Source organism: Schistocerca americana, chromosome 1, assembly GCF_021461395.2.
Source record: "Schistocerca americana isolate TAMUIC-IGC-003095 chromosome 1, iqSchAmer2.1, whole genome shotgun sequence".
In the NCBI taxonomy this organism is placed as follows: domain Eukaryota; kingdom Metazoa; phylum Arthropoda; class Insecta; order Orthoptera; family Acrididae; genus Schistocerca; species Schistocerca americana.
In genome coordinates, this window is record NC_060119.1 from 555,041,507 (window position 1) to 555,065,857 (window position 24,351).

The 24,351-nt window shown below is 43.0% G+C and overlaps 1 protein-coding gene across 1 annotated transcript in view; it reads right to left on the bottom strand.

The window, feature by feature from the left end:
* LOC124606171 overlaps window positions 1-24,351 on the bottom strand; it is a 125,403-nt gene that overhangs the window by 49,432 nt on the left and 51,620 nt on the right. Inside the window, exons 10-12 of the mRNA XM_047138141.1 lie at window positions 13,977-14,157; window positions 5,973-6,173; window positions 5,141-5,267 (exon numbers count right to left, since the gene is read on the bottom strand). Of these exons, the coding sequence (XP_046994097.1) occupies window positions 5,141-5,267; window positions 5,973-6,173; window positions 13,977-14,157 (509 nt within the window). The remainder of the gene's footprint in view (window positions 1-5,140; window positions 5,268-5,972; window positions 6,174-13,976; window positions 14,158-24,351) is intronic.

Below are 24,351 nucleotides of genomic sequence, written 5' to 3' on the forward strand. Positions count from 1 at the left end.
CTAGAAGTAACATCCGCCACACACCATTAGGTGGCTTGCGGTGTGTGATGTAGAAGAAGTGGACTTTAATATACACAACTAAATATGCTGCAGAAGGCAATGTTTCACCAGTGGTGCAGTGGGCCCAAAATGGCGGCCACTGGCAAGTTGGCAGTATTTTCCCTATTCAGAGCTTTACTCTGCACAGCCATCAAGAAAAATATGAAAACAACTGCAGTTGACCTTGTCTATGGACAACAAATAGACTACATGACGAATTGCTCTGCAACATGCTGGATACGCCCGTCAATGAAGCAGTCTTCGTCAGCTAGCTACACTCACAGGCACAGCAACTTTGGCCTATTTCAGTAAGAGAACAAGAGACTCAGTGTTCATTTGACATTATGTGGTATGTTAACCTCTGAAACCACTGTACAGTGGGCTATACACAGTACTTAGCACAAAGGATAAAACGTTTAGAACTGATGCCATGCGAACACCAACAACAGTTTCTACTGATCACCTCAAATCTGCGTTCAGTACTGCTTCCACCAAGGCAGACACGATACGTACTGCATCACCTTCAGACATGACAGAACCACCTGCTACCCTGTCACCAACAAAGCACCACAGGCATCAAGTACTACACCTCTGATGGCTCCACAACAGCAAAACCGGTCACCATGCAATCTGGACTAACGTCAAGTTTAATCACAAGTATTGTTAGCACTTAGGGGGAAGGGGGGGTGGCGAGGGGAGGGGGGGCAGTGATGCAGTTGTTGTGCATCAAGATCTAGAAGGCAAAAGTCTTACAGTGATTACGCCTAGATATAATGTCTTTAACATTATTTTTCCTTGTTTTGTATAATTATTATGTTATTGATTTTTCAAATTGCTGTAACACCTCGATTGCGTTGTATGAACACATTATGCAATAAATGTTGCCTTAAAGTTATAATGATGATAATTTGCAGATTAAAGCTTAAAATATAATGGGTTTTTACACCATATACACAAAATGAATAGAATTTCTGCACACAGTATACATGACGGAGAACGCAATAAACATGGTGAGTCCTACTATTGCCACCGAGAATGGGGAATGTAATATGACACTGGTTTTTTGTTGCTAGATGGGGGTCGCTTCAGAGATATGAAGGTCAACTTTGGTTTTTTTTTAATGGGATGCTATAGTTTGGTACTTCTTTTATGATAGCGACTATTGAGACAAATCCAATTATGGGTAACAGTACGGTCTCTGAAGGTCAATAAAAGTCACAAACGTGGTATGAATGTCCATTTACAGAAGGTGTTCGAAGTGATGACCATTGGTATCAATGCAGTGCTGCAATCTTCTTATCATGGATTGAGTGGTATTCCTTATCACTTTGGCACTTATTGAAGCACATGCTCTAACAATTCTCTCTCATTTATCATGCAAATAGTAAATATTCGCCGAATACGGCGTATCCATCTAACTTGCCATTGACATGTAAACACCTCTCTCGCCCCCTCCCTCTTTCACCCCCTCCCTCTCTCGCCCCCTCCTTCCCACCCTATTCTCTGCAAAATACACGTGACAAGCATTTGCAGTTGGTTTCAATAAATTAAGAACACTGGTGCCTCAAAATCCAAGATCCACTTTTTAACTACATACCAGTCACAGCTACTGCACAACTTAAGAGCACCCTCAACACCACACAACGTGGCTATGGCAGAAAGTGGGTTTGGGGTTCTGTGTGTTTTTGAGTGTGTGAAAGCATGTGCTTTTCCTAAAAGAAGAGAAACAGTATGGAAGCTAGTGTGAAGGCAGTTCCCTGTTATGTGTTGCTATGCTCAACAGATCAGTCTGCTATAGGTGAGTTGTGGCCCCACCCCTATTTTACCCCGGAATGTCCATTATTTTTGAACAATTATTTTTTTATTTAAATTTATTGAAGCTCTGCGTCTTCCTGCTGGTTTGCACCCACCACCAACAACTCTCTCTCAGTAAACACAGTGTTATTGTGAACAGAAATTGTTTGATTACATAATCACTTGCTTTTTAAACATGTACTGTCACTTGTCAGAAGTATTTTTTCCGAGAGAAATATGGCACCATTTGTTAACTTACTTTCATTAATGTAGTTTCAGATTATGAATCATCCTTGCTGGTACTGTATATCCCATTGAATTTATCTTCAGGACTACTTTTTATCCAGTCATGCGATTTATTCCATTCCCATGCTACTGAACATACCCACCTCACTGTTAAGTAAACATCTATTCACAAAAAATGGATGAAAAGCTAAACTAAAACCTACTTACCAGCACATACAAAATACCAAGTATCACAATGACAGTAACAGTGCTGACAGGTGATAACCCAGTGCACTCGGAAATAATGATTTAACAATCCCAAATGCATTGAATGTTTCTTCTGAGAACTGAGTGTTCCGGGGATTAGGTGATTGAAATTATCACTCCAAGCAGGCCAAAGGCGAGTTTACAGATTGTTTACAGTGATGGCGAGAGATGGGCTTGTCTATGAAATTGAAGTAATAATGTGTGAATGTGAATAGAACCGATTCACGCCCTGAAATGTTACTTTTCAAAGGCTGTGAAATGCACATTTGTATGCATGGGTAGGATTGGTATGTGTCTAGCAAATAACTTAATTCCCCGCAAAATATATTTACCTTTCAAACAAATGAATGACTTAATAAGAGCTACATTCAAATGATTTTTAATTACTAGACATCATCACACCTTTCCAGTAAAGTGGAATCATGTACCCCTAAGGAAAAATTTATGCTCAACTTTGTATGCCCAATGATTACATGTTAATTGCATCTGGAACAATTTAATATACAGTAATTTATTAATCAGTTTTAAATTATGAAAAGATGAATTAGTCTATTTACAATATAATTAAATAAATATGTATAATGCTTGTATTAACTTTGGCATACCCCTGACGTATCTTCATAAACACCCAAAAGTAGGGCTACCATCTTTAGGTGTGTGTATCCTGGTTGTATACCACTATTTTGTAAGGAATAATGAAAGTACTACAAAAAATGGTTCAAATGGCTCTGAGCACTATGGGACTTAACATCTAAGGTCATCAGTCCCCTAGAACTACTTAGAACTACTTAAACCTAACTAACCTAAGGACATCACACACATCCATGCCCGAGGCAGGATTCGAACCTGCGACCGTAGCGGTCGCGCGGTTCCAGACTGAAGCACCTTTAACCGCTTGGCCACACCGGCCGGCGAAAGTACTACAGACTGGTCTCATTCAGACGAATGAATGGATACCTCAGTCAACTGCAACACTTAAGAGTGGTTTCAATTCAAAGTATGAATAAATGGTTTGACTGGTTGACAAACTGGCAGAGTGCTTTTGCTTGAAAAGAAATAATGAGTAGCTCAGTCAGTATGCAAAACTACAATGTTTTGATTGTTTTCACGTGCTTCCTCCAATAGACCAGATTCACTCGAAAGAACGAACGAATACGTCAATGAAAAACTACAACAAAATGAGTTGACTGTTTTCCTACAACTCACAGAATTGACTTGCTTCATTCAGTTGTTCCCACCACCACTAGTAATGGTCAACAGCTGTCAAGATTGTTTAGGGCCTTTGGACACTGGAGTGGCAGTTGTGTTTAATTTAATTATTTGACATACAATTTTTTTAAATAAATGAGTTTACATTTAGCACTGTTGTGCTTCAGATAATTTCCCATCTTCTAAGAGGAAGACCTGCCTAGCTGCATTCACCAATGCAAATTTTATTTAAGATATGAGGACAGAATATATGTTACATCCAAGCACCTACTGCTGGACATCCTCAAAAAATTAACTTCAAGCCAATGACTTAAAGTAAACTGTTTCAGCTTGCATGCCTATCAACAAACAGTTGGACGTTCATGGGCACAGGTAGCAAGCAGACGGCTGACCTGTGGTGTCTGTAATCATACTACAGCAACCAGGAGCCTGTAGGCAGAGGTGACCAAGTGGCTAGCACAGCACTAAATGTGTGCAACAGGGCCACCAGGTAGGTAGCCTGCGAGAGAGATGATGGGCTGCCAGATGTGCCCGTCCTCTATGGAGCAATGCTGGAAAAGCCTAATTGAAAGTCACAATACACCAAGGAAGGCAGAGAGAGGCAGAGAGGCAGAGAGAGAGAGAGAGAGAGAGAGAGAGAGAGAGAGCGAGTACAAAATGAATGGTGCAACTACTGTAACTGTACTACTTCCCAGGTAACCCTCAACTGTACTGCAGAGTCAGCAGTGTCAAGATAATTATTTACATTGCTGTGGTCACATAATTATTTATCCCACTAAGGGGAAGGAAATCTGCCACAATTTCCAAGAAAGTACTGTCCCAATAGTCACCTTTAGTGTCAGCAGAACACGCCAAAATTGCGCCACTGTATTTTTTCCTATGTGTTCAGATGAAAAGGTACAAAAAGCCTTAACAACTGAATTGACTGAATCTGCGTACACCACACTCTGGTAATGTAGTGAGACATCTAGGGATAGGAAGTGAGCATTGTCACCTCCTCCTAAAAATTCAAAGCAGCATCATCAGGCAAGGTGGTGCCTGGGGTGCTCATGGAGGGAGCGATTCTGCTCCACGGTGACATGTTTCCACCAAGTCTTCAAGATCACAGAAAGTTTAATGGCCAAATTCAATTGGGAATAGCTCGAGCATGTGCCATACAGCCCAGACATGTCACACTGTGACTTCCATGTGTTCAAATCCACTAAAAAACATTTCAGTGAGAAGCACTTCAGCTCAAACTACAAACTGAAGGACACAATGGAGGACTGGCTCCTGTCCCCAACATAGGAATTTTGGGAGCATGGAATCCTTTGGCATGTAAAACAGTGGAGAAGTTGTGCTCAGGCTGCTGGTGATTATTTTGGGGGGGAAAAAACTTCAATTATACCCACAATGTTGTTTTGTACCTTTTTTTGAACACCCCTCACACATCAATTTGCTCAATTGTTCAGAAACTAGAGAATTTCAATACACTGCATTTCTTTGCGTATCACCAGTAGCGTAGTCATAAATGACCAAGTTAACACAATTTTGTGGATGTGCCCCACTGGGCATAAAATTAAAAAAAAAGAAAAAAAAAAAGAGTATAAATTTCCAGTCATCTTACCTGGAGAGGAGACAACTTCAAAGACCATGTCAGTGTCCTGACCCGATCTCAGTAACTGGACGGCAGCCTTAGACAGTCTACTGTTTCGAGAAAGTGGTGGTATACACAATGACTCCACAAGATTTAGCTGGAAATAAAAAATATTATTATTATATGCATGTTTATACGACACTATCATGAAATCTAAAAATGAAAGGAAGAAAGAGCTGTCTGATAACATCACAAATTGCAAATAGTAGTTTACTTGCCATTAAAACAATTTTAATGCAGTGAAATGTGATATTTGATCTAACAGTCATCAAAACGTAACAGACAGAGGTTAAATGATTAGAAGATATGAAATGGTACCAGGAGAAACACTTCTTGTAAACACAGACTGTTGCTGAATAGTGAGTTACTTGCATGTCCCATGTCCCATTCTCATTATGATGTGGAATGAATCAGTTACTTCATCACTAGAATACACTACCAGAAATTTATGGAGGCCAGTAACAAGATTGTGATGCTTTACGAGTGGGAAAAAAAGGGCAAGAAAGGGAAATTTAGAGTAGGTATAAGGAAAACAAATATGCAGAATAAATGACAAGGGAATTAGCAGCAGCAGCAGCAACAGCACTAAAAGGAGAGGGTAAAAATTATTAAACCTTAAAGCTTGTGGTACCAGTATCATTCCCTTCATATTTCATTTATCCATTTCTACTGTCAACTCTGGGAGATTAAACTACCTTAAATACTATCTCCTTCATAATCCATCTACCACCGCTTTTGGTGTCAACAGCGAAAGTGCTACACAAATCATACATCTCTGTGTCTTATTTCCTAACTAACCTACCTTGTACCCATGCTGTTTGGGAGTAGAGTGAAAATGCCCACTTGGATGACTATGATGATCTGCTGAATAATGAGCTGGATCAAGGAGCTCAAGGGCGAAGAGTGATCTCGTGAATGCTTCCCTTTGCACTAAGTCACATAGCTGAACCATAACTTCTTGCAAAGTCTCACGATGTGTCAGTAACTGCTGCAGGATCCCCGACTGCAACACAAAAATAAATGCAATTTTTTAAATTTCCTTCATTCTTGAAATATGTCAACCGTGTTAGTTGTTACATTTGGTACAGCCTCATGTTTAATTTTCATGATAGTTTTAAATATTGGAAATGAACTTATTTGTGAAGACAAAAAGCAGACAGTACTGAAGTAACTAATGAACTTGACACTAAGCCCATACATCAAACAAATCAACAATGAGAGCATATAAATGTGACTTAGCAGTAACAATTTTTTCCCCTTTTTTACTGAATCTCTGAATTTCTATTTTCAACATTTCTATACCAGTTCCAAACTCACTGCAATATTACTACTAACTTCTTCAGAAACTCATTGTTATACAAAATCGTACAGTGGAAATAAGTTTCAAATGTATTATCTGCAATATACGATAACGAAGCAACTGGAAAAGATGGAATGGCAGCATAGACAATAAAGTGGAGAGGGTAAACAACATGATCAAGATTCTCTGATATAAGAAGGGAGATGAGAGGGATGAAACATCTGCAGAGAAACATTACAACTAGATATTGGCTGCAAAGCATTGTCAAAACTATCACTAAAGAAAGCAGAACAGATATACAGTATACTTGGAGAATATCAAGTGAGCCTTAGAAAGGCAAGAAGATGCATGCAATGGATATTTACCCTTGAACGACCAATACATTATAGGATCTTAAAGAACAAAAAGGTGGTAGCAAACTTCCAAGATTATAAGAAATACACAATTCCATCACCAAACGGATTCTGAAGAATCTTTAAGAACAAAGGATCATATGGCACTACACCAAACTGTATATGGGAATTCTAACAGATGCATGGTGAAGGTATGATTGAGAGGAGCACTATCTGAAGAGTTTGAGATCAAGAAAGGTGCAGAACATCAATTTGACTGTCACTAATTTTGCTAAACATGATGATAGTGGAAAGCAATAAACAATGAAATAAGAATGCAAAAGATGCACATATAGCCCAAATGGTCTGCCTAGCCTTTGCAGGCAGTGTACCAATAGACAGCAAGACAAAAGCAGACACAAGGAAACAACTCGACAATCTAAACAAGGTAGCCAGCAGAATGGCACAAGAATGGATCACATTAATGTTCTATACATGGTCGCTTTTAAAGAAGAGTTACACTTTCCTACAAGGCTAATTTGGGCACTACAATTCAGCTACACAATCAGAAGAACAATGCTTTGAAGTGCTGTATTGTTATCAATCATTCATTCATTCATTCAAAGTATTAAAAATCCTTAATACAAATTTAAAATCACTGCAAATGATCTAATTGCAACATACCGCCAATGCACACCATTGATGGACATAAAACACTAAGGTAGCACAACTAAAGCAATTAATATAACGTAATAACCAGACTGTTTGCAACTGATTTTTTGTTTATTCTTTCCAGTTGCACCAAAACAAAACAAACCTTTGCACACTGAACATCTAGTGCTGACAATCTGACAGAGTGGTACTGCACTGTAACTGCAGATTTCAACTCTCCCAATAGAGCCTGCCACTGAAGTACGAACAGTTTCTTAAAGATTTAGTCTACGTAAAAAGTATTTCCATTTGTCATAGGGATATATTTCAGTAGTTTTAGTTACACAGAAACATACATTTTACCTATAAATTTAATCATGTTTAAGTACTAACAATACTACAAAAACTTGGCAATTTTTGGGAAGTAATTGGTATGAATATGGACAGAACCCCCCCCCCCCCCCCCCCCCGAACCATGGACCGTGCCGTTGGTGGGGAGGCTTGTGTGCCTCAGCGATACAGGTAGCCGTACCGTAGGTGCAACCACAATGGATGGGTATCTATTGAGAGGCCAGACAAACGTGTGGTTCCTGAATAGGGGCAGCAGCCTTTTCAGTAGTTGCAGGGGCAACAGTCTGGATGATTGACTGATCTGGCCTTGTAACACTAACCAAAACGGCCTTGCTGTGCTGGTACTGCGAACGGCTGAAAGCAAGGGGAAACTACAGCCGTAATTTTTCCCGAGGGCATGCAGCTTTATTGTATGGATAAATGATGACGACGTCCTCTTGGGTAAAATATTCCGGAGGTAAAATACTCCCCCATTCGGATCTCCGGGCGGGGACTATTCAGGAGGACGTTGTTATCAGGAGAAAGAAACTGGCGCTCTATAGATCGGAACGTGGAATGTCAGATCCCTTAATCGGGCAGGTAGGTTACAAAATTTAAAAAGAGAAATGGATAGGTTAAAGTTGGATATAGTGGGAATTAGTGAAGTTCGGTGGCAGGAGGAACAAGACTTTTGGTCAAGTGAATACAGGGTTATACATATAAAATCAAATAGAAGTAATGCAAGAGTAGGTAGGTTTAATAATGAATTTAAAAAAATTGGAGTGCAGGTAAGCTACTACAAACAGCATAGTGAATGCATTATTGTGGCCAAGATAGACATGAAGCCCATGCCTACTACATTAGTACAAGTTTATATACCAACTAGCTCTGCAGATGATGAAGGAATTGATGAAATTTATGATGAGAAAAAAGAAATTATTCGGATAGTGAAGGGAGATGGGTGACTGGAATTCGAGAGTAGGAAAAGGGAGAGAAGGAAACATAGTAGGCGAATATGGATTGGGGGTAAGAAATGAAAGAGGAAGCCGCCTGGTAGAATTTTGCACAGAGCATAACTTAATCATAGCTAACACTTGGTTCAAGAATCATGAAAGAAGGTTATATACATGGAAGAAGCCTGGAGATACTAGAAGGTATCAGATAGATTATATAATGGTAAGACAGAGATTTAGGAACCAGGTTTTAAATTGTAAGACATTTCCAGGGGCAGATGTGGACTCTGACCACAATCTATTGGTTATGAACTGTAGATTAAAACTGAAGAAACTGCAAAAAGGTGGGAATTTAAGGAGAAGGGACCTGGATAAACTGACTAAACCAGAGGTTGTACAGAGTTTCAGGGAGAGCATAAGGGAACAATTGACAGGAATGGGGGAAAGAAATACAGTAGAAGAAGAATGGATAGCTTTGAGAGATGAAGCAACAGGAGACATTTTGAATTTAATTGATGAAAGGAGAAAATATAAAAATGCAGTAAATGAAGCAGGCAAAAAGGAATACAAACGTCTCAAAAATGAGATCGACAGGAAGTGCAAAATGGCTAAGCAGAGATGGCTCGAGGACAATATAAGGTTGTAGGGGCTTATCTCACTAGGGGTAAGGTACATACCGCCTACAGGAAAATTAAAGAGACCTTTGGAGAAAAGAGAACCTCTTGTATGAATATCAAGAGCTCGGATGGAAACCCAGTTCCAAGCAAGGAAGGGAAAGCAGAAAGGTGGAAAGAGTATATAGAGGGTCTATACAAGGTCGACGTACTTAAGGACAATATTATGGAAATGGAAGAGGATGTGGATGTGGATGAAGATGAAATGGGAGATATGATACTCCGTGAAGAGTTTGACAGAGCACTGAAAGACCTGAGTCGAAACAAGGCCCCGGGAGCAGACTACATTCCATTAGAACTACTGACAGCCTTGGGTGAGCCAGTCCTGACAAAACTCTACGATCTGGTGAGCAGGATGTATGAGACAGGTGAAATACCCTCAGACATAAAGAAGAATATAATAATTCCAATCCTACAGAAAGAAGGTGTTGGCAGATGTGAAAATTACTGAACCATCAGTTTAATAAGTCACAGCTGCAAAATACTTTAATAAGTCACAGCTGCAAAATACTTTAATAAGTCACAGCTGCAAAATACTTTAATAAGTCACAGCTGCAAAATACTTTAATAAGTCACAGCTGCAAAATACTTACACGAATTCTTTACAGACGAATGGAAATACTGGTAGAAGTTGACCTCGGGGAAGATCAGTTTGGATTATGTAGAAATATTGGAACATATGAGGCAATAATGACCCAACGACTTATCTTAGAAGAAAAATTAAGGAAAGGCAAACCTACATTTCTAGCATTTGTAGACTTAGAGAAAGCTTTTGGAGAGCTCCATCAAACCAGTCTCAGGACTGAAGACCACAACAACAAACAATGGACAGAACAAGAGTAAAGACGGGAATAAGTTGTGGGACTGAACTCAGGGTAAAACTAAAAATCTTTTAAAGGCTTGTAAAATTTTTAGAGGTATGAGAATTCATTCTGATAGATATTGGCCTATTCATATATAACTGAGAAGTGGTACTAATCAGTAAGTTTTGTCATTTTCGTGCGTACAGTTCGAAGTATTAATCGCCTTCTGATGTGTTTTTGTCCCATCTGAACCAGATATTAATATTTCTTTTTATTTTTCCATTGACGTATGAAGTTAGCACGTTTCAATTGATTATTTCATTTTTATTTACATACATTTGAACGCAGAAGTATGACAAAAAATTCTACATTGCACATAAATTATTTAATTTTGTAGTCATCTAGGCCCATTGCATCATATATGTCATAGAAGGACATCATGAGACCAAGATGCTATCACAAAATGTCATTATGAAATAATCTTTCATACTTTCACAACAGCATAAATAATGCTCCAGCAAATATTTAACACCTGCCATAACTTCTACATCAAAGGAGCAAACTTATACAACAGTGTGACAGCAATTGAGACACAGACGTCATATGGATACCGAGATCACCTGATGTTTTTAGCAAACCATTATTCTATAAAACATTAAATTATCTACTTAAAAATTTGAAATATTGTACCAAACTATGTACTTTCCACAGATAACTATAGATGGCAGTCACGCTGAAGGCCTATAGTAGTAACACGGGAGTGTCTTTGTCACGGAACTTATGTCGTCATCATTTCATCATCATTGACTCGCAAGTCGCCGAAGTAGTGTCAACTAAAAAGGACTTGCAATACGGCGGCCGAACATCCCCGCATGGGGCCTCCCGGCCAACAACGCCATATGATAATTTCATTTCTTAAAGATTAAAATTTGTTGTTGTTGTTGTTTTTGTCTTCAGTCCTGAAACTGGTTTGATGCAGCTCTCCATGCTACTCTATCCTGTGCAAGTTGATTCATCTCCCAGTACTTACTGCAACCTACATCCTTCTGAATCTGCTTAGTGTATTCATCTCTTGGTCTTCCTCTATGATTTTTACCCTCCACGCTGCCCTCCAATGCTAAATCTTGTGATCCCTTGATGCCTCAGAACATGTCCTACAAACTGGTCCCTTCTTCTTGTCAAGTTGTGCCACAAACTCCCCTTCTCCCCAATTCTATTCAATACCTCCTCAATAGTTAGATGTGATCTATCCATCTAATCTTCAGCATTCCTCTGTAGCACCACATTTCGAAAGCTTCTATTCTCTTACTATCCAAACTATTTATCGTCCATGTTTCACTTCCACACATGGCTACATTCCATACAAATACTTTCAGAACCAACTTCCTGACACTTAAACCTATACTCGATGTCAACAAATTTCTCTTCTTCAGAAACGCTTTCCTTGCCATTGCCAGTATACATTCTATATCTTCTCTACTTCGACCATCCTCAGTTATTTTGCCCTCCAAATAGCAAAACTCCTTTACTACTTTAAGTGCCTCATTTCCTAATCTAATTCCCTCAGCATCACCCGACTTAATTCGACTACATTCCATTATCCTCATTTTGCTTTTGTTAATGTTCATCTTATATCCTCCTTTCATGACACTGTCCATTCTGTTAAACTGCGCTTCAAGTCCTTTGCTGTCTCTGACAGAATTACAATGTCATCGGCAAACCTCAACGTTTTTATTTCTTCTCCACGGACTTTACTACCTACTCCGAATTTTTCTTTTGTTTCATTTACTACTTGCTCAATATACAGATTGAATAAAATCGGGGACAGGCTACAACCCTGTCTCACTCCCTTCCCAACCGCTGCTTCCCTTTCATGCCCCTCGACTCATAATTGCCATCTGGTTTCTGTACAAATTGTGAATAGCCTTTCGCTCCCTGTATTTTACCCCTGCCACCTTTAGAATTTGAAAGAGAGTATTCCGGTCAACATTGTCAAAAGCTTTCTCAAAGTCTACAAATGCTAGAGATGTAGGTTTGCCTTTCCTAATCTATTTTCTAAGATAAGTCGTAGGGTCAGTATTGCCTCACGTGTTCCAACATTTCTGCAGAATCCAAACTGATCTTCGCCGAGGTCGGCTTGTACCAGTTTTTCCATTCATCTGTAAAGAATTCGCAATTTGTACCAATATGTATAATTCTTGGAGAATATTGTGTTGGTACTTTTGACAGTAGTTTTGTAAGTGTAAACAGAGATGGTGCAAGTTATTTAGCTCAGTTCTGTGGGGAAAAGTAATATCTGCTACATAAGATTAAATCAACTAACGGGAATAATGAAAAATCTGGAGAGATTAATTCAAAAATGACCAAAATCACCAATTCCACTTGCGGTATAAAAAAAATAAAAAATTAAAAAAAAAATAATCCGGCACTATTGTGCTTCCTCTTACCAAATACCTTTTTAAAAAACATTATAACATTAACAGAAATTCCAGGATGGAGCAGTATGTAAAATAAGGGAGAGGCAACCATTCACCGAAGACGGGATAGATAGAAATTACAGGATGGAGCAGCATGTAAAATAAGGGAGCTAGGCGACCATTCATCCAATAGGGGAACATTGTGTGGAGCCCAGAAAGACATAACAGAAAACAGCATTCACACTAACTTTCAAGCACTAGCTCCCTCTCTAGCAAAAATTCTCACATTGACACACACACACACACACACACACACACACACACACACACAACCATAACCATGGGAGTGTGTGTGTGTGTGTGTGTGTGTGTGTGTGTGTGTGTGTGTGTGTGTACTTTTGCTGAAAAAGAGCTGGTGCTTGAAGGCGAGTGTAAATGCTGTTTTCTGTTACATGTTTCTGTGCTACACACATTGGTCGGTTTAAAAAAACTTGCAATATACCCAATATGTTAGCATAAGTTGCACTTACAACTGAAGTTTGAACGTATGTTCAGTATTCGAGAAGAGGATGAGCATTCCATGCTTTGGTTATCTGGATCATCTATTGGTGTACGTCTTTTATGTACTAAATTACTTTTACTTTGAGCCCCATTTCTGATGATCAGTTTGTCTTATGAAATTACTCTTACATTCAACAACAGGGAAGGGATAAATTGGTACTCACCACATAGAGAGTAGAAGACCCCCTCCCAAAAACACACACACACACACACACACACACACACACACACACACAGTTTTTGGAGGGGGTATAGTGGAGACAACTGTATCTCGGCACTTGGGGCCCCGTTCCCGGAGACAGTGACCACATGTGAGTTGTGCTTGGAGGACTCTGTGCAAAAGCTTAAACGTTGAGCATTCTTCTTCATTACGCCGTTCCATGATTCAACGTTCCCTAACACAATATAAGCAGCAATCTATCCTTTCCATATTATTATTATTCCATCCTGGGCTAACCATTGTTTAATCTTACAGTCAACCATTCAGGCTGTCTTTTTCTGCTGTCTGATAAGTTAACAATATGGAATTACGATTAGAGTTTCTCAAATATAACTTTGTAAAATAACACAAAGACTTTCTACTCAAGAAAAGTTAAAACAAACTAGCTTAATCACTTCATTTAATTTGTACAAAAAAATGCAACCATATTTCTACTGTAATCAAGTTCCTGTTGACTAATCTGTTTATTTTAGTTCTTAAAATAATTCTATAATTATGACTGAAGGTTGAAAATGCTCATTGGTCAGTTTTAAGTACTACTGTGCATGATACTGCACACACTCACCACTTTGGAAGTTCCAACTTTAAAGCAAAATTTGAATTCATGCCATTCCAATCTATCATCAAGGGCAGCTGTTACTTCTTCCAGCCTCATAAGAAATATAGGCAGTTCCTCTATTAACTGCTCCAGGTTGCGAGCCACAGATCGTACTTTGTTGGCACTAGTCATTTCATTGAAACTCTCCCTGAAAAAGAAGAATATCACCCAGTCACACAGCAGTGGAACAAAAATTACACACTTTGAAGGAACACAATCTTTTCTCGTGTCATTAGCTGTAAACTAGATTCAGAAACAAATGATTTGTAAAAGTAATCAGAAAATAAACTACATTAAGATATACTGACTGGTAACTTTATTACATGCAAGCTTCATAAAATATAATTATGAGAAACTGAATCGGAAACACCTTAACAATGTGTCGAACTTTTTCTCCTTGCAGCAGTGAATTTTGATTCACACGTCTCAAGCCTACATACAGGAGACATCACAAATTATTACTGCAACTCACTCGTTCATTCACATAAAATAGTGGCAAATGAGAGAGTGCCCCCCACCCCCTTTTTTTTTTTTACACATATAATAGTTATCAAAGTTTACTTTACATTAAAAGGTTAATAATACACAACATTATTCTTCTTAAATTACCATCATGAACTCTTCAGTATTAACATCTCTATAGAGTACAGCAATTTCTTATCAATGGACATGTGTTCAAAAATGTTATCACCTTTTAATCTATAAATTTCCTTTCCTGTATACTGAGGAGACAGAACACCTAATGCTAATTTCATTCCAGTATAAAAATTATGTTCTGTTAATATAAGAAGACAATTTCACAGAAGTATAGGAACCAGGTTGTTTAAAGTTCTGGGTTTTAACACACTTTACACAACAGAAAGATTTTCTCAGGCTTGGACAGTACAGATTTCATAGTATGCATATTTGCTATCCTTCATCAGAATACCGTTCGTGCTTAACAGAATCAACAGCAGTTAACCTTGAAGAAGGTTCGGTGGGGTGTTATGGCGCCACTCAATTTCAATAAGTCAATGCTGCCTTTTTAAGAAATTCAGGAGTAATGAGAAAATTTGCTAACGGGCTAAATATTAAAATTTGTAAGATGTTACAGGGGCACAAAGAAGTAGGCATGTTTTTTTTTTTTTTTTTTTTTTGGTAGGGTTTAAGGGCGCTCAACTGCTGAGGTCATTAGCGCCCAGTCACTGGTGTTAGAGCACAAGGAACCTGCTAAAACTCAATGGGATGGGGGGACATCGAAAGGACCTGACAAAGATGCAGATTAAATAAGTAAAAAGGTTAAATGTCTTTGGTCAAGCCAGTTAAAGTTATAAAACGCAGAAGACGAGCAGCTGCTCGAGCGTCATCAGCTAAAACATCCGGTAAGGTAGATGGCAGGGACAGGACAACACGAAATTGGCTGAAACGGGGACACGACAATAAAACATGGCGCACCGTTAATGCCTGACCACAAGGGCACTGCGGGGCTGGGTCACCAGAGAGCAGGTAGCGGTGGCTAAACCGGCAATGCCCAATCCGCAACCTGGTCAGAAGGACCTCCTCGCGCCGAGATGGTCGGGAGGAAGTTGTCCAAGCAGTTGGGAGCGGTTTTACTGCCTGGAGCTTGTTTCCTTGGAGGGATGACCAAGCATCCCACCACAAGGACACAAGCCTCTTACATACATCCCCACAAACGTCAGATGACGGGACACAATGGGAGGCTGGCCGAGGCTGGAGGACTGCAGCCTTGGCTGCAGCATCCGCAGCCTCATTCCCAGGCACTCCTACATGTCCGGGGACCCACAGAAAGCTGACAGAACCGCCATTATCAGCGAAAGAATGGAGGGACTGCTGTATTCGTTGAATCAAGGGATGGACCGGATAGGGAGTCCCAAGGCTCTGAAGAGCACTGAGTGAGTCAGTGCAGAGTACATACGATGAATGGCGGTGGCGGCGGGCATACTGAATGGCCTGATGGAGAGCAAAAAGCTCGGCCGTAAAGCTGGAACATTGGTCAAGGAGCCTGTATTTAAAGGTGGCGGTCCCGACGACAAAGGCACAGCCGACACCATCGTCAGTTTTGGAGCCATCGGTGTAAATAAAGGTGTGACCAGCAAGTCGAGCACGAAGTTCGACAAACCGTGAGCAATACACTGCAGCCGGAGTACCCTCCTTCGGGAGTGAGCTGAGGTCGAGATAAATACGAACCGGAGCCTGGAGCCAAGGTGGTGTCGGGCTCTCACCCTCTCTGAAGGTGGTAGGGAGGGCAAAATCCAATTGTCGAAGCAGGCGACGGAAGCGGACTCCGAGGGGCAGCAGGGCAGACACATACAACCCGTACTGACGGTCGAGAGAATCGGCGAAGAAGGACTTGTAAGAGGGGTGTTCGGGCATAGACAACAGCCGGCAGGCATACCGACACAGCAGTATGTCGCGCCGGTAGGTCAATGGTAACTCGGCAGCTTCAGCATAAAGACTCTCGACAGGACTAGTGTAGAAGGCTCCGGTCGCAAGACGTATCCCCCGATGGTGGATGGAGTTGAGCCGGCGTAAGAGGGATGGCCGAGCGGACGAGTAGACGAAGCTCCCATAATCCAGCTTCGATCGGACTATGGACCGATACAAGCGAAGCAGGACAGTGCGATCCGCTCCCCAAGATGAACCGCTAAGAACTCTGAGGACATTAAGGGAACGTGTACAACGGGCCGCCAAATAAGAGACATGTGGAGACCAACACAGTTTCCGGTCCAACGTGAGCCCTAGAAACTTAGTTGTGTCCACGAATGGGAGAACAACGGGACCGAGATGTAAGGATGGCGGAAGGAACGCTTTATATCGCCAAAAGTTGATACAAACCGTCTTCTCTTCAGAGAACCGGAAGCCATTTGCCACGCTCCATGAGTAGAGGCTGTCTAGACAACGCTGAAGGCAGCGCTCCAGGAGGCATGTTCTCTGGGCACTGCAGTAGATCGCGAAGTCATCGACAAAGAGAGAGCCTGAGACATTAGGTGGAATGCAATCCATAATTGGATTGATCGCGATGGCAAAAAGGGCTACGCTCAAGACGGAGCCCTGAGGCACTCCGTTCTCCTGGAGGAAGACGTCGGACAATACGGAACCCACACGTACCCTAAACTTTCGATCTGTTAAAAAGGAATCAATAAAAAGGGGCAGACGACCGCGTAGGCCCCACTTGTGCATAGTGCGGAGGATACCCCCTCTCCAACAGGTATCATAAGCCTTCTCCAAGTCGAAGAACACGGCTACCGTTTGGCGCCTTCGCAAAAAGTTGTTCATGATGAATGTCGACAAGGTCACAAGGTGGTCAACAGCGGAGCGGCGGCGACGAAAGCCGCATTGGACATTAGTAAGTAGTCGTCGAGATTCAAGAATCCAAACTAACCGAGCATTAACCATGCACTCCATCACCTTACAGACACAGCTTGTAAGAGAAATGGGGCGGTAACTAGAAGGAAGGTGTCTATCCTTCCCGGGTTTGGGTATAGGAACAACAACGGCGTCACGCCAACGCATGGGGACCTGACCTTCGGTCCAGACGCGATTGTAGGTACGAAGAAGGAAGCTTTTGCCCGCCGGAGAAAGGTGTGCCAGCATCTGAACGTGAATGGCATCTGGCCCCGGAGCAGAGGACCGGGACAGTGCAAGCGCACGTTCGAGTTCCCGCATAGTAAAGGGGGCATTGTAAGTTTCCAGATTCAGGGAGTGGAAGGAAGGTCGCCGAGCCTCGTCTGCCTCTTTCCTGGGAAGGAAGGCAGGATGGTAATGGGCGGAGCTTGAAACCTCCGCGAAAAAGCGGCCAAAGGCGTTGGAGACAGCCACAGGATCAACAAGGACCTCATTACCTGAGGTCAGGCCAGGTACTGAGGAGTGGGCCTTAATGCCCGACAGCCGGCGCAGGCTACCCCAAACAACGGAAGAGGGAGTAAAACTGGTAAAGGAGCTCGTGAAAGAGGCCCAGCAAGCTTTTTTACTGTCTTTGATGACTCTACGGCATTGCGCTCGGAGTCGTTTGTATTCAATACAATTCACCAACGTAGGATGGCGGCGAAAGGTGCGTAAAGCACGTCGTCGAGCATGGATAGCGTCCCTACAAGCCTCGTTCCACCAGGGGACGGAAACGCGACGTGAAGAAGAAGAAGTAGTACGAGGTATGGAACGTTCGGCAGCATGGATAATAACAGCCGTGAGGTATTCGACCTGACTGTCACAACTGGGAAAATCGTGGTCCGGAAAGGTCGCCAGGGAGGAGTAAAGTCCCCAGTCAGCTTTCAGTATGTTCCAGCGCGAAGGACGTGGGGATGGGGTGTGGTGCAGGAGACGAACGACACAGGGGAAGTGGTCGCTCGAATAGGTGTCAGAAAGGACATACCACTCGAACCGACGGGCAAGAGTGGTAGAACAGATCGAGAGGTCCAAGTGGGAGTAGGTATGAGTAGAGTCCGAGAGGAAAGTCGGGGCGCCGGTATTGAGGCAGACAAGATTGAGATGGTTGAAGACATCCGCCAAGAGTGAGCCTCTTTGACAGGATGCAGGAGAGCCCCAAAGGGGATGATGGGCATTGAAGCCGCCAAACAATAAGAACGGCGGGGGAAGCTGATCGATCAGGTGCATCATGTCAGCCCGACTAACAGCAGACGACGGTGGAGTGTAGACGGTACAAACTGAAAAAGTAAAAGCAGAAAGAGTAATGCGGATAGCTATTGCTTGGAGTGGGGTGGTCAATGGGATGGGATGGTAATAGACATCGTCCCGAACGAGCAACATGACCCCACCATGAGCTGGGATACCGTCCACAGGGGTGAGGTCATACCGCTCCGAGGTATAGTGGGAAAAGGCAATACGGTCAGTCGGGCGCAACTTGGTTTCCTGGAGACCAAGGACGAGCGGACAGTGCAGGCGGAGGAGCAGTTGTAATTCCTCCCGATTAGATCGAATACCTCTTATGTTCCAATGAAACAACGCCATTGCTAGTCAAAAAGTTGGGGGAACGAGACGGGGAAGAGCTGGTCACCTCGATGGCCGCGGAGGGCCAGGTTGCGAGGCAACAACGCTACAACTGACGGCAGGCGGATCCTGTTCCATCGACTCGTCGCCAGCTGCGGCCGCTGTCCCTGATTGTGTAGGAGGGGCCGCATCATTTGCCGACGAAAGGCTGGCGGAACGCCTGGCAGCAGAGCGTCCCGGCGAAACTGAGGACGGCCGGGAGCAGCGACTCACGGATGAAGCGTCAGATGAAACGCGCCGGGGTGGAGAGGGGGATAGAGACTTCTTCTTGGAGGCCTTCTTGGAAGGCCGAGGAGGCACAGGGATGGTGGGCTGGACCTGAAGAAGGTCCTCACGCGCGGGGTCCGTTTTGGAACGCCGGACCTCGGAAGCTGGGGTCCGGAACGTTTCACCGATGGACGCCTGAGAAGAGGATCGCTTCTCAGGTGGCGTGGGGAGAGGAGGAGGAGGAGGAAGGGTGGCCCCTGGGGCAGGGGGGGTGGGGGCCGCGGGGGAGGAGGATTTGAAAGGGAGGGATTTGGGAGGCGCAGGCAGAGCCCCCTGATGGGCAGAGGAGGCGGAGGGGGGACAGGATAGAGGTGAGGATACAGCGGAAGGAGTGGACACAACTGAGGCAAACAAAGTGGCCAGTGACACGGGATGAAGGCGGTCATACTTCTTCCTGGCCTCAGAATAAGAGAGTCGATCCAAAGTTTTGATTTCTTGTATCTTTTTCTCCTTCTGATAGGCGGGGCAGTCTGGGGATCTAGGCGAGTGGACGCCAGGACAATTAGGGCACCGAGGTGGTGGGGTGCAAGTATGTTCCTCACGAAGAGGACGTCCACAGTCGCCACAAAGGGGCTCAGCCTCACACCGGGACGACATGTGCCCAAAGCGCAAACACCTAAAACAGCGCATAGGAGGCGGGACGTAAGGTCGCACGTCGCACCGGTAGCACATCACCTTTACCTTCTCCGGGAGAACGTCCCCCTCGAAGGCGAGGATAAAGGCCCCGGTGTCGATGCGACGGTCTTTGGGGCCGCGCTGGACTCGCCGGACGAAATGCACGCCGCGGCGCTCCAGGTTGGCCCTGAGCTCCTCATCAGATTGTAGCAGGAGGTCACGATGAAAAATAACCCCCTGCGTCCTATTTAGTGCCAGATGTGGGACAATGGATACGGGGATGTCCCCTAGGCGGTCGCACGCCTGGAGTGCCGCCGACTGGGTGACAGAGGTGGTCTTGATAAGAACGGACCCTGAGCGCATCTTGCTGAGAGCCTCGATTTCCCCGAAGACGTCCTCAATGTGCTGAACAAAGAACATGGGCTTGGAGGTGGCGAACGTCCCCCCATCTGTTCGAAAACAGACCAAATAGCGGGGGAAGTACTTCGCCCCAAGCCAGCGGGCCTGTCCCTCCTCCCATGGAGTGGCCAAGGGGGAAAGGGCAGGAGAACCAGAACTAGAAACAGTACCTTATCTTTTGGAAGACTCGGCCGCAGAGCGACCTGATACGTGTTGACGTTTCATGTGCGAAACGTCCGCCCCGATACCACCCACTCCGACCAGGGGCTCTCCCCACGGGCGCCACCCAGCCGCAGCAAGGGCCACCTGGCAGGATGACCATTGCCGGGAGTCCTGATGCCCCAAGGAGACGGGCATCTACTCCTTGGCCAACGTGGGGAGGGTGCAGCTCAGGTATCGGCAGTACGATCCCTGTGTTGTCAGGGGGCTACAACCTAGAGGGTACATGACGACCCCACCACAACGGGCTGGCTACCGTGCTGGATTTCTGGTGCCATGGAAAGTCCATCATGATCGCTGGTGCAGATGGAGATGCACTATGGGCGTAACTTGGACAACCCATCAGGCGTTTAGGCCCAATTTGAGGAATAATGGGTATGGTGACAACGCCGGTGCAATGCTGAGTGCCAAGGTCTTAGTGCACTTAGGACCAGTGGTACACCATGTAAGGTGTCCTTCCCCAAAAGGCTCGTACTTCTGTAGAATTTTGAAAAATGGAGGTCAAACCCCAAGGGGGACCATCACATAGAAGGCCGAAACGGTTGAAACTCCTTTTAGTCGCCTCTTACGACAGGCAGGAATACCTCGGGCCTATTCTTACCCCGGACCCGCAGGGGGTGAAGTAGGCATGATTTGCCAGAAGGTCCCAGCATAACTTAAATAAATAAATAAGAATGGAAGCTGAGATATCAAGACCATTAACAGTTCAGACCATTAACAGTTACCAACACATACCATCACAGGCCTAAATTCTATAATGCTGACTAGAGAAATGCATGACCACAAATGTGTTCAACACACCTATACAAAAAATTATTGCTGCTCATTAGTCCAGAAAATTAATTTGTATTCTCAATTCATATTCTCAGAGTCCAGTAATAGGATATTAATGACAAAGTCAAAAGCTAGCCCACTTGAGATTATTGTTATAATTCAAGTGTCTTTACCAATGGCGCATACTAATGAAGATGAAACAGAAAACATTTATAATAATAATCCCACTGAAGAATTAATGGAAATGAGAAAAAAACTAAAGACAATGTTATTCTAATGGGTGATTTTAATGTGTTGGTAGGCATACAAGAGAACCACAAGTGACCTGTCAAGTTTGGATTGAGAATTCAAGTGGTGAGAAAATATTACAATTTTGTGAACAAAACACATCATGAAGCTCCAAAGGGAAGATGCTAAATGTGGAAGACACTTGGTGGTAAAATGGGAAACCGATTATACAGGGTGTTACAAAAAGGTACAGCCAAACTTTCAGGAAACATTCTTCACACACAAAGAAAGAAAATATGTTATGTGGACATGTGTCTGGAAACGCTTACTTTCCATGTTAGAGCTCATTTTATTACTTCTCTTCAAATCACATTAATCACGGAATGGAAACACACAGCAACAGAACGTACCAGCATGACTTCAAACACTTGGTTACAGGAAATGTTCAAAATGTCCTCTGTTAGCGAGGATACATGCATCCACCCTCCGTCGCATGGAATCCCTGATGCGCTGATGCAGCCCTGGAGAATGGCGTATTGTATCACAGCTGTCCACAATACGAGCACGAAGAGTGTCTACATTTGGTGCTGGGGTTGCGTAGACAAGAGCTTTCAAACGCCCCCATCAATGAAAGTCAAGATGGTTGAGGTCAGGAGAGCGTGGAGGCAATGGAATTGGTCCACCTCTACCAATCCATCGGTCACCGAATCTGTTGTTGAGAAGCGTACGAACACTTCAACTGAAATGTGCAGGAGCTCCATCATGCATGAACCACATGTTGTGTCGTACTTGTAAAGGCACATGTTCTAGCAGCACAGGTAGAGTATCTCATGAAATCATGATAACGTGCTCCATTGAACGTAGGTGGAAGAACATGGGGCCCAATTAAGACATCACCAACAATGCCTGCCCAAACGTTCACAGAAAATCTGTGTTGATGACGTGATTGCTCAATTGCGTATGGATTCTCGTCAGCCCACACATGTTGATTGTGAAAATTTACAATTTGATCACGTTGGAATGAAGCCTCATCCGTAAAGAGAACATTTTCACTGAAATGAGGACTGACACATTGTTGGATGAACCATTCGCAGAAGTGTACCCGTGGAGGCCAATCAGCTGCTGATAGTGCCTGCACATGATGTACATGGTACGGAAACAACTGGTTCTCCCGTAGCACTCTCCATACAGTGACGTGGTCAACGTCACCTTGTACAGCAGCAACTTCTCTGACGCTGACATTAGGGCTATCGTCAACTGCACGAAGAATTGCCTCGTCCATTGCAGGTGTCCTCGTCATTCTAGGTCTTCCCCAGTTGCGAGTCATAGGCTGGAATGTTCCATGTTCCGTGCTCCCTAAGATGCCGATCAATTGCTTCGAACGTCTTCCTGTCGGGACACCTTCGTTCTGGAAATCTGTCTCGATACAAACGTACCGTGCCACGGCTATTGCCCCGTGGTAATCCATACATCAAATGGGCATCTGCCAACTCCACATTTGTGAACATTGCACTGACTGCAAAACCACGTTCGTGATGAACACTAACCTGTTGATGCTACGTACTGATGTGCTTGATGCTAGTACTGTAGAGTGATGAGTCGCATGTCAACACAAGCACCAAAGTCAACATTACCTTCCATCAATTGGGCCAACTGGTGGTGAATCGAGGAAGTACAGTACATACTGACGAAACTAAAATGAGCTCTAACATGGAAATTAAGTGTTTCCGGACACATGACCACATAACATCTTTTCTTTATTTCTATGTGAGGAATGTTTCCTGAAAGTTTGGCCGTACCTTTTTGTAACACCCTGTATAATAGTGACACACAGGTACAGGAATCAAGTAAAATGTACTCACTGTTACCCTGGCGCTAATATAGATAGTAACCACTTGTTGTGGGAAGATATAATATCAAATTTAAGAAGCACTAGCTGAAATATCCAATGAAATAGGCAATATATAAACTGATGGAAGCAGAGGTTGCACAAGAATTCACTAATAAAACAATGGAATCAGACAGAAAAAACCAGCTTGGATGATACCAAGTCAAATATGACAGTCGAATTAGGAATAATGAAAACAGGACCTTGGATGACCCCAGAAATAACTGAACTCACTGACAAAATGTGACAAAAAGAAAAGACTTAAAGTGCCTGGATCAATATAAACCATTCAAAAAACATAATAACAATGTGCTGTTCAAAGAAAAGTGGCTGGGCAAAATTAGCAAATAAATAGAACATGACTAAGTATGGGGAACAAGATGAAGCTTATTTGAAGATTAAACTGTTGCAGCACAGACAGAACCATGAGTAACATAGTGAGAGATAAAAATGGAACATTGCTGTTTGACATAGGAGATTTAAGTGACAGGTGCCTGTACAGATATGCTAAAACAAAGTTTACATGAGGTTACTGAAGATGAAAAACTGATTGAAAACAATAAAGGACCACTGATAGCGAAAGAAGAGATCCACCTTGCACTAAGCAGGTTAAAATCAAATAAAGCACTGGGTGTAGATGACATACTTGCAGAAGTCTTACAACACAGTTGTGTACCGTTTTATCTAAATGTTATATGGGAGGAATCACACTAGCTGACATAAGAAAAAGTGGACTAGTGCATTACCCAAGATAGCAGGTACAAAGGACTGTCTTAGATATAGAATACCAGCTCTTCTGCCACCTGCATTAAAAATATTACTGTCAATGGTTAAAGAGGGGACTGAAAAGAAAATAGACTGGAACTTAGCCAATCATCAGTTCGGCTCGAGATCAGGGAAAGGAACAAGCAAGGCAATATTGACACAACATCAAATTTTGAAAAGGAA